Source organism: Phaenicophaeus curvirostris, chromosome 5, assembly GCF_032191515.1.
Source record: "Phaenicophaeus curvirostris isolate KB17595 chromosome 5, BPBGC_Pcur_1.0, whole genome shotgun sequence".
In the NCBI taxonomy this organism is placed as follows: Eukaryota; Metazoa; Chordata; class Aves; order Cuculiformes; family Cuculidae; genus Phaenicophaeus; species Phaenicophaeus curvirostris.
In genome coordinates this window covers 56,770,017-56,785,889 of record NC_091396.1, presented here as the reverse complement: position 1 = coordinate 56,785,889, position 15,873 = coordinate 56,770,017, and the positions used below count along the sequence as shown (strand labels likewise).

The 15,873-nt window shown below is 37.3% G+C and overlaps 1 protein-coding gene across 4 annotated transcripts in view; it reads left to right on the top strand.

Annotated features, from left to right (window-relative positions):
* Positions 1 to 1,945: 1,945 nt before the first annotated feature.
* The window catches only part of BEGAIN (brain enriched guanylate kinase associated), a 155,919-nt gene continuing 141,991 nt past the window's right edge, over positions 1,946 to 15,873 (top strand). Inside the window, exons 1-2 of one of the 4 annotated variants that reach the window (XM_069858794.1) lie at positions 1,946 to 2,104; positions 4,301 to 4,975. In XM_069858794.1, coding sequence (XP_069714895.1) covers positions 4,847 to 4,975 — 129 coding nt within the window. In that variant the 5' untranslated portion in view covers positions 1,946 to 2,104; positions 4,301 to 4,846. Of the gene's footprint in view, positions 2,105 to 4,300; positions 4,976 to 11,492; positions 12,455 to 15,873 lie in introns of those variants that run through there. The other 3 variants (XM_069858791.1, XM_069858793.1, XM_069858792.1) reach the window with 3 other exon arrangements.

The window sequence follows — 15,873 nt, the reverse complement described above, 5'->3', positions numbered from 1 at the left end:
TTCCCTGCTAAGCAGGTTCACCTAGAGCAGATTGCACAGGAATGCATCTAGGTGGCTGTTGAATATCTCCAGAGAAGGAAACTCCACAATCTTTCTAGGCAACCTGTTCAGTTCTCCGTCACCCTTACAGTAAAGTTTTTCCTCATCTTAAGGTGGAACTGCCTGTGTTCCTGTTTGTACCTATTGCCCCTTGTCCTTTCACTGGGCACCATCCTCTTGATACTCACCCTCAAGACACTTAAAAGCACTGATAAGGTCTCTGCTCAGTTTCCTCTTTTTCAGGCTAAATAAACCAAAACCCCCTAACCTCTCCTCACAAGATAAATGCTCCTATTCCTTCATCACCTTTGTGGCCCTCCTCTGGCTACTGTCTCCTTATCTTTCCTGAACTGGGGAGCCCAGTACTGGGCACAATACTCCAGATGCAGCCTCACTAGGGCAGAGTAGATGGAGAGGACAACATCCTTTGACTTGCTTGCTTCATTTTTCTTGATGCACCCAAGGATACCATTGGCCTTCTTGTCCACAAGGGCCCATTGCTGACTCCGTCAATTTGTTGTCTGCCAGGACTCCCAGGTCTTTCCAGCCAGTCAATCCCTAACTGTATTGGTGCAGAGGGTTATTCTTCCTGAGGTGCGGAACCCTACACTTAACTATATTGAACTTCATTAGGTTCCTCTCTGCCCAACTTTCCAGCCTGTCCAGGTCTCATTAAATGGCAGCACAGCCTTCCAGTGTATCAGCCACGCCTCTCAGTTCTCCTCCTCAGCAGACTTACTGAGGGTACATTCTGTTCCTTCATTCAGGTCATTGATCAATCTGTTTAACAAGACCGGGCCGAGTACTGAGCCCTGGGGAACACCAGTCACCACAGGCTTCAAGCTAGACTCTGTGCCACTGATGACAACCCTCCGGGCTCTGCCATCAAGCCAGTTCTCAGTCCATCTCACTGTCTCACTAACTATCAGCCATCTCCCCACCTCAGACTGGCAAGCTAATGATGCAGAGCATGGGTCATAACACAGTTCATCTCTGTCTACACTGGCATTAGAGATGAAAAGTCCAGTCTTCTGGGCAAGACAAATCAGGGTAAGCGAAAACCTTGCTACTCAGATTAATTTCCAATTGACAAATACATCAGAAATCTCTCCCTATCAAAAAACATTATTGGGCAAAAAGCAGTTTAAAGTGGAATGTTTCAAAATATGGGGCTAAATTTAAAGAAGGAATTCTTTTCTGCAGTTCAATACTGCAGATATAATTGACTAATGAATCACTACGTACATATTTAGGATTTACACAGGCAGAATTGTAACAAAAATATTTGAATACTTTAAATACTGACATCATTAAAACTCCAAAAGTGTGTATGCTTTTATGTGGATGATTTTACAAGCATAATGACATCCTTTCATAATCGCAACTGTTAGTGTACCATATTAAAAATATGGTGAAGGCTGAAAATTTTTCTCCAAGAATATAAAAGAGAAAACAAAAAACTTATTTTTCCACATTTTTGTGATTCCCTTTGGGGCAGTTCCTATGCTCCTTCCTAAGAGCTGGAGCTCTAGAAGTAGCATATAATGACCAGAGCCAAGCAGAGTGGCAGGTATTGCTCTTTGCTTGCAGGAAGAGCCTTGTCCTCTCTTACGGGAATTCACTGTGTGTCAGTTGAAATTTTTTTGGCTCTACACAGTTTTCTACATATATTCACAAACAATACTGACTCGATGACTTTCAATCTCAAGCGCACATGACAAACTCGTAATTTCCTGCATTTGTGACATACCATGACTCTCCTTGATGCTGCCAAGGTTTGTGATTACACAGAAAAGCCTTGGCGAGTTGATAGAGAATGACCCAGGTAAAGTTGTTCTGCAATTGCTTGACTTAGCAAGTTTGTGCTCTCATAGCAACAGGAACAGCAGCATATCATTCTCTGCCGGCTTCATTAAAAGAAAATGATCCTGTCTTTCAGTTTAAAAAAAAAAAAAGAAAAGCTGTAACTGTTGAAGCAGCATGCACCTAATAAGCTACTTCTAAATCTGGCTCCATCATTTCAGTCTGTGTACTAGCAGAACAGGGCTTGCAGAATCCTTCTCAAGTAAGTATTGCTTTTTCTTAACAGCATGTATGCTTTTTTTGATTTAAAATGTATAACAGGTAGTAAAGAAGTCTTCAGAATCAAGTAAGTGCTGCAATATGACAACTGAATGCCTGTTTTAAAAATGAATTAACATGCTCTGTTGTTTCATTTGGCAGACATTACTGTCTTAAAAAGGAAATATTTAATACATTAAAGTACAAGACAGCAAATTATATGGATGAAGCTTCCCAAAGCTGCAGTGCTAGAAAACTAATAGAGTGATTTATAATTGACTGTCATTATAGGGTATTTTTAAAATTAGCTATGTATCTTTTATTTGCCTAATGCACATCATGGAACATGTGTATTTGATCTCATCAGAACTGGTATTGTATTCTGAATATGGTCCTGGCCATTAAGTATGAAATTAGGAAAATCATTTTGATGTTCAAGAAAAGAAAAAGTCAGATAGTAGCATTAATATTATTATGGCAGCTAATATATACACATTAAACATGCCTCAGGTTTGTATTAGATTCTGAAGGAAAATATTTGTAATAGATGACTTTGTATAATTATACAAAATATCAGTCAGTCATTGTTAAACCCAACAGAGCATAGATGAAACAATTGTTTGCATAAGAAACAACATAAACGCATGCCATTTGCCAAAACAAACAATACATACTGTAGCATGCTTCCTGCAAGAGTGTTTAAATAGCACTGTTGAACGTGTCTCATTAATATAATGCAATGGGGTGGGACTATGAGAGTTGAAGGAAAAAAATTAGCAATATTTTGCTTCACGTTTAAATTGTAACTGTTGTAGTGGAAGGGAGTTTGGAACAGGCAACCCACAGAGCTACCTGTACAATTGGTGTGCAAACACACACATATCCACACGCAAACAAATATTTTTTCCTCAATTAGCCCTAGCTGCTTAGCACCAATTCCCATAGCTGCAACTCTGTAAACACGCAGGTTTGCAGCATTCAGGAAAAAATTGCTGTGGCTGCATTTGAGACATTACATCTCTGGTACTAATATCCTGGAAACTTTTAACACAAACATGCACTATACCTCCAAGTAACACAAATATTATATATCATAATTTTTTAATGTAGGGAAAAATATGCTGCACAAATCAAATTGTTTAGTTTACTTCCACAGAAAATTACATAAATACTTTCCTCCTGTTCAAGTTATCCACTCCCCATAACAACAGAAGTCAATACATTGCCAGGTATTTCTCCCAGTTGCTTTCAAATTATTCATAACAACAAATTTAAAAGAATAAAGCCAAGCCAAGTTTGCTTTTTTAAGCAAACTTCCAGTATATATTGAAACATGGAATTGGAACAACCATTTCCTTATTTACTGTGTAATAGAAACAGAAATTCTTTGACAGATTATGCATATGGAGTGATGAAGAATGAAAGCAGAGATAACAAAATTACTGTGTTACAGTAATGGTGAACAATAATACTAAGCTTGCTATGTCCAGCTCTGAACAGCCCAACAAATTAGAAGCTGATAAAGAAGAGTTTTAGCCTGACATTGCATAGCTCTTCCCAAAGTTATTATGAAACCTCAGGAAAACATGTGATAGTTATAGCAAGGCTGGTAAGTATTACACTTATGGTATCATTCTCACAAGGCTAAAGGAGTCATCAGTGAGAAGTAAGACCACTAACAGCCTTTGATCATTTTCACAGCTATTACTATTCAGCAAGTGAAGAAGCAATCATTGGTGATTATTTCTGAGGCAGACTAGGAAGGTGAGGAGGAGGAAGAGGGCTGCATTTGTGAGGCCTCCATGGGGAAATGGTGACGTCATGATCAAGGAGACAGCATTGCCTAGATGAAAAGGCTCATTCCTTCCTTGTACTTTGTGATTTCCTAATCCTCCAAAAGAACAATCCTAGTGAAATCCCACAAAGTTTGTATAGGTCAATTGTCCTTATAACAGTCAAAGCCCTCAGGGATTTGGCCCGTTACAAAGAACTGTGAATTTTTGTAATATGAACAACCCAGTCTAACACAGAATTTACTAATTTGAATAATATCACCAGTCAGGGTTGGGGGTAGAAAAAGATAATATCATAACAACATCTTATTCCTTTGTGGTTTATGCATTTGACAAAGACTTTCCTCCCAGTCTTCAAATTTCCTCTATGTTAAACATTTAATTAGTAGAATTACCTATTCCTGCAGATGTAAAAAAGATTACAAGAAAAATGCTGCTGTACTGAGAGATCTCTTCAATACTCCTGGAAGCATCACTGGGATGGACTTCAGGTAGCCTTAATTCACCAGTAAGGTGTCATCACGTCAAAAAGGAACATTAGATGGCTTCAGAGACAGCAACACCTTGCAGACTGTGGCATTCAGCATCAAACTAGGACACCTTTTCCTCCTCTTCTGTTAAATGATAATAATAGGATAAAGGGGCTGGGAAAAGTAATAGAGAAAAGGGAGAATAAAATGAGGAAAATGGTATACCTAATTTGGAAAGCCACATGACATTGCCATCTTACCTCAAAAAAGGATGGGTTTAAGAATAGACTCAAAGGATTTGAACATTTCCTAAAAACACATTTGTTCAAGAAGCAGTGGAAGAAACTGAGATTCCTCGTCTGTATTTTCAGAAGGATCAATTATTTTGCCATCTTTTCACCAAGTGACTTCAAAGTGAACTGGAAATACAGAATCCAATACTAATGTAATACAGACGACCTACAGCTCTACACATCCTACAGCATGGCTGCAAAGAAGGTACAGCACATGAAGAAGAGCTCATGGAGCAGCTGGTTAAAGCAGAAGCTGAGCAAGAAAAAAGGGATGTTGGCAGAGGACAGAAAGCATTTTGAGGACTCATTCACAGTCAAGGTATGCAGCCGCGGTTGGTCACTAAACACTAATCTCATAAAGAAAACATTATTCACAGATGCTATTAACTTCTGTTAGCTAGGAAACTCCGTCTCTCTTGGATGAGGACAACAATCTCTCAGTCAGGTGATATCACAGTCTTTCAGTGCTAAGAAGTTTCATCACAGAGTAAATGCTATCATGTATATGTTCTGAAGCTTGGCCTAGCTAGAAAACAAATCTGTTCTCTATATTGTAAGATCAGCCTCCACATCGTTTTGTATTCCCCTCTTCAAAGCAGTCCATTGTTTGAACTGTGGATAAATAAAGGATCACTTAAAACCCTTGAAAAAAGATCACAGTCTGCAGCTTCTTTTCTCTGGCTTTTCTCAGCAAGACTAAAATTTCTCTTCATGGGAGAATGAAAGGGAAAAAGTCCTTTGGGAATTAAGGGTAACCAAATATTATTATCTAATACCACAAGTGCCTGTTGCATTTCTTTGAGCAGCATTGAAAATATACACAGAAACATGTGACCACGATGCAATTTTCTGCTGCTAGGGAGGGGACGACACAACAGCCAACAGCTTAAAACTGACACTAATTTGGCTGCTTGCACAGTAATGGAAAGTGCTCTGACAGTATGACTGAATGCAGTAAAGACCTGTGTCAAATGGAAAGACTCTCTTTTTCTGTGTACTGCCATAAAAATAATTTTTAAATTGGTGTATTAAAACATTTGTGCTTACATTTTTCTCTTCCTTAATTTTAAATTCATTTTTAAAGCTGTAACTATAGCTTGCACATTAAATCAATGGCTAGTTCTAGTTTTACTGCAGTTGCAGCATTTCTCAGAGAACAGTGAATGTTTTCAGGATAGTGCAGGATTTATGCTAAAGAACATGTCTCCTCTAATGCTCAACACTTCTTACAAGCTTAGCATAGCTCTGTCTAGCAAGCAACTATAAATTAAATGAATCAGACTTGTGACTGCTGGCAAGAAAGATGGCACAGCAATTTGTTGCATTGTGTTTTAAAACAGATAAATGTTTCCTTCATCATGGTGGAGAGGTAGATTATTGAGAATTTAGAGGAATTTAGATCCTTTAGGTCTTTATATTTGGATTCAGGGTTGGATGCAGACACTGTCCACCATGCAGATACCTGCATAGAAACACATATTTCTTAAAAGTGTCTGGTCTGTAAAAGTCACAGTATCATTCCATACCCTTTTCATGTCAATAAAACCTACCATTTGTTAAGAATCCAGAGTGATTTAATGGTGTCAGCACTGGTCCAATTTTCTGCTTGTTATGTGATACAGAGCTACCAACAATTGATACAGAAAGGAAAACACATTTTAAAATTTTAAACTCATTCCCATGAACAGTCACGCTTTAAAAAAATAAGAAACCGAACTTTAATTCTACTAATTCTGAAGACAGCTGAATCTTTCAGCTGTCAGAGTTAGAGCGAATGTCTTCTGGAATTTTCTGGAAGACTTTAAAGCAGAATCTACTGAGGTAAAATGACTACAGGCAAAGCTGACTGCATCTCTTAGAAATTTCTCATTAGAAATTACTTTTTCTTAAAAAGAAATGGTTAAGTTAATATATAGTAAAATGGAATTTTTGCTGTATGACTCCTAGAGTCCTAGAAATAGATATTATTCCCATTAATTTGGAAATGCAATACACTTTCTGAAGAATAACTACATAACACAATGTTGAGAAGACTTTAAGCTACCCCTGTCTTGCTGAATAAACTGGGCTATACAACCTTGTATTAAAAGTAAATTAGCTTTTGGCAACTATTACAGGGGGAGAAAAAAAAAAAAGAAGAAAAAAAAACCCTGTCTCCTAAAATAGACACAGAAAGGAACATCTGTATTATTTAAAGGGATAAATTAACTGTAAAACAGAAAGGTCCCATAAACTGCTACAAAACAGACTGGATTAAGTGCAAAGTGTAGTGGATAAGACCTGATAAAATTTCCATTAAAGACAGGAGGGAAGAGTATATCTGAACAAGAACTGGCACTGGAAGATTTGGGATATAGCTGTTTTGAGAGTGGACTGTATGCTGAAGAATTTACACATCTGTAAGGCAAACTGAGAATGTCAAAATTAATTTAAATTCATACAAACTCTGGTGTGTTTGGCTTTGGTGCTCAGGCAGTGTTTCTGAGCTGTTGAAAGATCAACTGAGGACTAGTAACAAAATTACTTACAGGAAATGCACTATATTGTAATAGAAAAACTTCCTCTTTGCTGCAACAAGAACAGCACAGAGAACAGTGTAATTATTGATCCAAAATCCTGGAGTCTACTCACTGACTACAAAAGGCTCTGGAATCAATCTTAATTGGAGTTAAAAATAAACCCCAGTATCGTTTAAAATAAGATTTACAATTTTTTTCATTAATAATCTAAAATTTTCTTACCAGTCATATAATGATGAAAACCTTTAGACTTGTTTATTTTTTTAAATGTAGTTAATCTCCTGAATATATTATTGATAACTTACCAAAAGGCATCATTTTAGATATTCAAAAACTTCAGTACTAGAACCGTAGAATGTTGTCTGCTTTGACCCAAAAATGATCATATCTTCCAGAGCTCTACACAAAGAAACTTCCAGTTGTCATAACAACCTACTGCAGCAAATGCAAGAAATCTTGTATTTACTTTTGCTACTATTAGCAGAAATTAAACTCTTGTGGACTTAAAAAAAACAGGGATATTATTTAAAGGTAAGGGGAGAATTAATATAATTTTATTTTTACTCCCACAAATCTCAGCTTTCAATTTCAAATCTTCAGACAGCGGTCTGTAAAGACATTCCAGTTCATCAAGTCATGTCTGCAGGTAACACTGTTATGCTCCATTTTTATACAAAATATGCATGTTGCTAATAATGTCTGTGTAAAATGACACTCAGAATATAAATAAGCCCAAATTAACCTTTAGAAAAATTTTCATGGGTTTTCCTAAGTAATAAGTTTACTAGAAAAGTCCCTGAATGCTTCAGTCTTGTCAAATGAATTACTGAATCATTATGAAAGCATCACTTGAGGTATCTCAGCTTATTTCTGATCTTATTTATCTCAGCCATCATTCAGTTACAAGTGTTTCAGATTCTGCAGTCAATTTAGCAGGAAAGGATCAATATTGCCTTGTTTATATTCTTATAGTAAAATTAAAATAGACTAGAACAATTTAGCCATCACCCTACACAAAATTACAAACTGGATCCACTTGATTCTCTAGAAATGCTTCACTTAAGAGTTATAACTACGTGAGTCTTGACAGTACTTAGAGATGTCACCTTGATGATTATGCAAGACTGTGCACCAATATGTAGAAAAAACTGTCCTTTCCTAATTTTGAAGGACAGTTAATGATGGCTACAGAAGAAGGTGCAGGAGTTCAGCAAAGGTCAACTAACAGGATAATGACAGAGCTGCTAAAAAAGGACATCACATTCAGAGTGAAGCTTGTCATTTAGGTCAGATAGTTTTCAACTAATTTACACAAGCACACTGTATTACAAGAGTTGTGCTTCCCATTTCTAAAATAGGGTAAAACTAATGCATATTTTTTCTCTTAAGATTATTTTAACTTTAATATGACAGTTTTAGAAGAACTTAGAAGTCAGGCAAGAATCCACTTTGCAGAGGTATGTTGTAGCAAGAAATAACAAAAGAATTTAAGCTCTGAAGGTGTTTCTTCTAAGAGTGCAGCCCAGATTACTGCAGTAATGCATTACTATTCACAGACATACCTGCTTGCACTGGAATGAGAAATTCTCTTTATCAGCAATGTCTTCAAAGAGATTTAGGTATATAAGGCAAAATAATTATAACACTTTAAAAACTAAGTCACTTAACATATAGAAAATAAATCATGAACATGAAATCATTATAGAAAGAGTTCAAAGCCTCAAATATCCAGATTCTCAAGCATATTTTGGTTTAATATTCAGCTTCTCTACATGTACGTGTGACTAGTGGAAATAATTTCTGTGTTTAAGGGAATCTCTAGAGAATATTTTGGTGAATTTATTTAAGATAGACCACCAAATAGCTATTATTACTATAAACTTTGATAACTTCTATTCCAATCAAGATTTAGAGGGATTGATGTGAAAAAGATCTATATATCTTTTGAGTAACAAGACCTATTCGTCATTTTGAGCTATGGCCTCATATTTTTTTCTTAATAATTTGCTATGTCTGTGTCATATCTCTAAAGTCATTATGCAGGAATCATCTGAAGAAAGAGAAGCAGCATTATGAGCAGTATAAAACCCCATAAGATTTATCTACCTTGCCTAGGTTACCTATAACATACCACCTGATGTTTTTCCTATTTTTTAAAAGAAATTATAATTGACTGCTATACAAATGAGATTTTTCAGAAAACATGGGCTCATTCCTGACAACAGAAGAGAACTATATGAACCATTTTTTCTGGCTGTACCTCAGACTTCTGTCAGATTCACACTTTAAAATTTGCACATATGCGATGGATAGCTGAATTTGTATTTGTAGTTAACATAGCTTTGTTCATGCACGAATGAGACCAATCTCTCATGAATAAAATATATCTTCTCCAAATATGTACAAGCAATTACAGATTCTGGCTCAGCAACAAGGCTTGCTCTGTTTCTGAAACAGACATATTAATAAAGTCCGTTAAAATCGCAGAACTTGCATTTTGTCAAGCTCTAATGGATCCTGGAAGGCAAAAGACCTGAGATGCATTAGCATAGATGCAACCTATTTGGGGAATCCTATTTGATTCAATGAGTAACCATAAGTTTCCAGAAGTCTCTACTAGTACATAATGAAAAAAACCCTAAATACTGGCTTTACAAGTGCTGCTTTGTTCCCTGACTGCATTGAAAAGGTCATGAAAGCCTTTGTTTGCAACAGCCTTTTAAACTGTCACCACTCACATTCAAGTGAGAGACATATAAATTCTTCTAAAACAAGAGACTATGAACAGGATTTACGTATTTTAAGATGCATTATCTCTGTGATCAAGATAATGTTTGTAACATACAACGGAATGGCACAGTTTCATTGAAAATAAGGAAGCATTTCAGAAAGTAACTCCAGTAAAAGCAGTTGATTTCTCATTTGTTAAAAGGATCTTCTTGTCCCTCTGCTATCTGAGAAATTAATGCACTCAGTCTGTTAATTTGAGAGATTTGCAGCACTTCAGCAGCTTTTATGAACTATGATTTAAATGAGTCTTGGAATCACCAATGTTGAGAAAATAAATTCTGTGCAGTGGGCAAAGTGACTTGTAATGAGGGACCTAAATACAACATTCGCTTCAAAAGCTCATGGAACTACATTTTAACTCAAGCTGCCATTGACCTATCACCTATGTATGATACTTGTAATTGTATTTTTCATTGACATTTTTCCCCCTTCCTTGCCATCTTCTCATACTCCTCAGACCTTTCCAGGCATCCTCCTCATGTCACCTGCCCCAGTGTTTAAGGGAGGTCACTCAGGTTTTTACTTGTGATTCACTTCTCTCTTCTTTCTCCACTGCCACATTTTATCATTGAGAAAGCCATGGCGGTGGAAATGACCGTGATGTAAGTACAGTCTCACTCCCACAAGAAAGATAAAGAATTAAATTACTTGCTTTCACCATTATGCTAAATTTAGGAGATGCAAAAAAATTAAAATCCTTTTGACTTTATCAGTCAGTTCATTCTCTGGCCTGTTCCTCTGGCAGCACATTATTGGAACACTCAAAACCTTCACATTAATTTTAGTGTCAAACTATATCCCCTAACCTCACTTAACTACCCTTTAGGTTCTCAAATATAAAAAGCAAATATAGAAATTCTGCACTTCACTGTTCAGATTTGCCTGTCTATAAAGACAGTAAAGAATGAGAAGAACTTCATATGCAAAGTACTGAAATGACCCATCATTACTACTCCAGACTCATTTACAATGCTGAAATACTGCACCTTGATTCAAACCTTTAAAAATTATTTCAAAATGAAATTTATGGCAAGAAAAAGCAGGTAGAAAATGAGAATCACATTCTCTTTTTGCCTTTCTGGGTGTAACAGATATGTCACTATGCTTTCTGATAGAGCAGCAAACACTGGAAGCATTAGGACAATATAGCATGACCTTCTCTGCTATCGGATTTTAAAAAAGCCCTGAAACAGAACCACCCCAGACTTTACTTAGTGAGAATCGATCTACATCATGGTAGTTCAGTTTCCAGTTCAACAGACAGAAATTTATCATATGCCGCTTTGGATCGATGAAAGCCTATGCTCATCCACTAAGCACTCAATACTCTGGAAACTTTGCATGTCCTATATATTCTGTTCATTACTATGGCTAATTAAAATGATGAGAATGTGCTATTGATCTAATTATGAAACATATGCATAACTTGGGATGCATATAGGATAAAATGTGCTGGCTGCACAGTTATGCCTTCCAAAGTAATGCCTTTTGTCTTACGAGATAGAGAAGGATTTATGGGAATGACACTTTCACTGATGCCGGCTGACGTACAGACACAAAAATAAATGGAGTCACTGTCAAAGGGCTCCATTTCCCCTGCTAAGCCAGAGGGTGCTGTGCCTGGAAGACCATCGAAGCAAGAGGGGGTTAGCAGGGCGACTGAAGAAAAAGCATGCAGTGCATTCGCTGCCACATGTGTGGCAGAAGCAGGAACTGAAGCAGGGAAGAACCTCTCTGGAGATTTGACAATGAACAGTTACTCAAAACGCTGCAGCTCCAGTGAGGACAGCTTTGAGTTACAGGGTAGTGCAAGGTCAGAAGCTAAAAGCTTTGTTAAAAGCAGAAATAAGGATGAAGGCTATCGACCTCATCGATCAAAGCACTACCAGAAAGGGGGTGAAAAATCCCATGGACTGGAACACTCTTCTCTATATCCAGCAGAAGTAGGAAATGCAAACCAAAAGGTCCAGAAGCAGAAGAGTCACAAGAAAAGCAGTTCCTCTGCATCTGATTTGAGTCTGGTGAGTCAAGGATCATCAAGTTCACTGTCTGTTGTGGAAGAAAAAATTGAAGCTAAACTCAAATTCTCTCAATTTATTAATGAAGTTACTTTCAGAGTGCTTGATCCCATGAGCCTGAGGGCATACCGAGCTGCTAAACTGAAAAACCCTTTTCCATCTAGTGTAAGAAGCCTAGATGATTTGCATATTAAGAGAAAGTCTCCTGAAAGCTGGAAAGAGAACATTCTAGATGGGAAAAAGCATGAAGAAGTAGACTTTGAGAGTCTGAAAAGTGATGACCTTGTGGCTGGAACACGAACACGCAAATTAGAGAAATCCTTATCCCTGGATACAAGTCCCTCTCTCAGGTCACTCGATAATGGTGCCTCATGCAGAAAAAAATCCGGCTTGCCTGTAGAAATTATGATTTCTCAAAGCAAAGATATGCCAGCCACAAAATCTGCATCTCTGCCTAGAAGTACAAGCATGGTGAGCTTTCTCTCTTCTTTGGTTGGCATGCGACAAGTACTTGTGCATTAACGTGACAATTTGAGTAGTGTTTCTGTCTTCCTGGGTGGGCTTTTATTGTGTACACAAACTTTTCTGTGGGTGGAAGAAAAATGGAGGCTTTATATCTAACAGTTGAATAAATCAGCTCTAGTAGATATAGGAGGGAGGAAAGAAAGGCAGGATACAAACCCTTAGTCCTTTTTGTTTAGTGTCTTAAAGGAAAATTTTATGAGATGAAAAAAGAAAGGTATTTCTGCACTGCAATGAATAATGTATATAACCAGGTCATTTCAATATGAGTAGCCAAGGTACCCTTAGAAAAAGGTAAGGAGAGTACTGTGACAGACTACTTAGGTACTTCAGCTAAAAGGCTTAGAATTTGGTCAGGTATCCCTATACTAAAAGGGCACGCTGAGTTAGTGCATTTACGTACTGGCAAGAGCTCTGATATCCTGAAAATGTTGCTAAGATTTGTGTGTCTGGAGTTAATACATCTAGATCAATAATTTCTTTCCCGATTTTTCAGAAACAAAACCCTAACAATAGAAAAAGAACCAAAAAAGCTCAAGTTTTCTTCCATGATCTGGCCAAAAATATTTAAAGTTTTAATTTTTCCTTATGAGATCCTTCAATTGGTTGAGGAAGACATATTTATGCCTATGGAGGGGGGCAAAGGGAAATTGTTGTTCTTTGCTTGCATGTCATTGTCAGAAATCCTGAGCTACCAGACCTTGAACTGATTCATTACTCTGTTGTGTCTCCAGAGCACTAGCTGTAATCCTTGTAAAGCAATAAAGGTTCAGGAACTGTTGCTTAAGAAAATAGGTATCTGCACGGATTTTGCTAAAACTAAACTGCGTTACAGCAGCTGCGTTACCCTTTAAAAGCTCTATTTAAATTTAAATTTAAAGACAAAGAAAAGGTTGTCTGTTTTCACTGTAGCAAGTGGGAGAACTTCCCAGTCTTAATCTTCAGCAATTGAAGTTTAGGATTTTGTAGGATGCCCTTGGATGTTTTAACTATTACCTTTTGAAGATGGCCAGAGGGAGAAGAGGTGAAAAATAATGAAAGGCAGAGAAAATTTTCACACTGTGTTGTGTCACAGCTCCACAATGGGAGCCATCCTGCAAAGGGGTCAGGAGACTCTAGCTTAAGCCTATGGCAGGGTATGCTTTTTTTCACATTTCAATTAGCCATCTGTCAGAGCATCATTTCCAGTGGACTTGCTTGTACTATACAGATTGGAATGTCTAACTGATCGCGTACTAAGTGACTGGACACTCCTGAGTGCTCTGTAATTCCACTCAGTTAATGTAGGCATCAGTCTTCTCCAATTTAAGCATTAGCCTGCTCTACATCCAGTCATTTAAACTGAACACTGTAGTTACCAGCAAACAATGCCTCAGACTGCAGAGCTCAACATGTGAAAAGAAAGGAGTGGCAGGATGAAAAAGAAAGCAAAACCATGTTCAGCCACATGTATGGATGCATGCCTCCTGCATGCTTACATGCAAAAACTTTGACATCAATGCAATTTGTTTAGTCCAAGTCGTCACCTGAAGTGTGCCTCGTAAGGAGCACTTATGCAGAAGATAATCTTCAAGAGAAAGAAACCGATGCAGTTACATTGACTTAGATATAAAAACAGGATAGCAGAGGTATAACAATGCATCCTGAAGAGCATCAAAGAACATGCTTGAAAGTTTGAGGTTAAAAAAGCTGCACCTAATAAAAGAAGTGACTTAGAAGAGGAATTCTGTAACCTACCTCCTATCTGTTAAGTTTTATGAAGATCCCTGATGTGCTCACGACTGTGTCTGTGCCATATTTGATATGTCTGTATTAGGTCCAGACCCACTGAAGTAATTTTCAGCTTTTAGACTTCTGAGAACTGGTCAAAATGTTTGGGGACACTTCTGCAACAAATATTATTTATCACTTTGCAAGCAGCTGCCACTAAAATGAAATTTCACAATGAAACCACCTTCACTGTGAATCTATGCAGAAGAATTTCCAGACAGCTATCAGTGTCAAAAAAGATGCTCCGTTTAGTGACTGAAGCTAAAGGGAATTCCAACAGGTAGTAAGCAATTACCAAATAAGATGGACATGACATTGCTATTATCTAAACATTTTAGTAACCCAGACAGCAGGATAAAATTCTTCCTCATTTCTATGTATTGATCTAAGTTTGGAGTCACTGGATAAACAAAGAGGAAAGCAAAATTATTTAACTAGATGAAAGCAAGCCTCTGAATACAGACCTTAAGTAGAGGAGAGTGTGCAACTCAAGAAAGTCATACTTCCAGACTGAATGAAATTACCTGTTCAGTAGGCTGAAAAATACAGGAGAAGTCTGAAAAGGGTTGAACACAATAGAAAGTTTCTCATAACTGGGAAGAAATGTTTGTCAGATTCTCTCAAAGGACAGATCAACACAGAGAGAAATGCGAATTAGTCCAAACAAAACATATTTTCCTCATAGCCAAAGAAAGCCAAGCATTAAAGAAGACTGATCTGTGCCTTTTAATACATATTTTGTCTCAAATAGGTTTGTCCTAAGTAAGCAGTGCCTTCAGGAAAGCTTTGGATTCCACTGCTATTGTTCCAGGAGGACACTATGAGTAAAAATTTAGTTCTTAAATAATCACGTAGGATACTGACTCCAGACCTGAGTAAATCTGCAGCATCTTGAAATTTGAATAAACTTGAATATTATATTTCAGTTAATTTTAGTCATACATGAATGAGGATCAAGCTACCACATAACACAATACTCGACAATGACAGGAAAGTAGACCTGTTTCTTTCTAAGAAAAGCTGTATCTTTCCTCCTTACGAGAAACTGTCGGTACAGTAACACACATTCTGTCTGCAAAAGGATTTAGTAGCACTTAATTATTGCCCACATCATTGCAACAATATGCATACTTATCCTAAGGAATTGTACACCTGTCACCTAAAGCCATGACATTGTTTCATGTCGAATAAGCAAATAGACTCAGTAAGCTGCAATACACTTTCTTAGTTGCTAACAATAAAAAGTTCCAGCTTGGTGTAGAGGATGTCTTAAAAAACACATTTGGGTTGGGATAATGGTATTTCAACAAAACATTTTGGAACTTGAGACTTCAGAAGCTATAAAATACATCTGAATCAGGCAGGTGGTGAGAGAGCAGAAATGGGGCCTTGCTTTGTAGCAACTAACCATGCCTATGGAGTCATCTCTGAGAATATTTTAGCCACGACTATGCAGAGCTTCACTAATGAAGGTGGAGCCAATGATAAGCCTTTATTACCTAGTCAGCATCATAGCATGAACACAGACTCTTTCTGAACCCAGAGTGATGTGTCTGTGTGGCAACACATTAGGTGGGCTTCTCAGCTTGGTTTGGCAC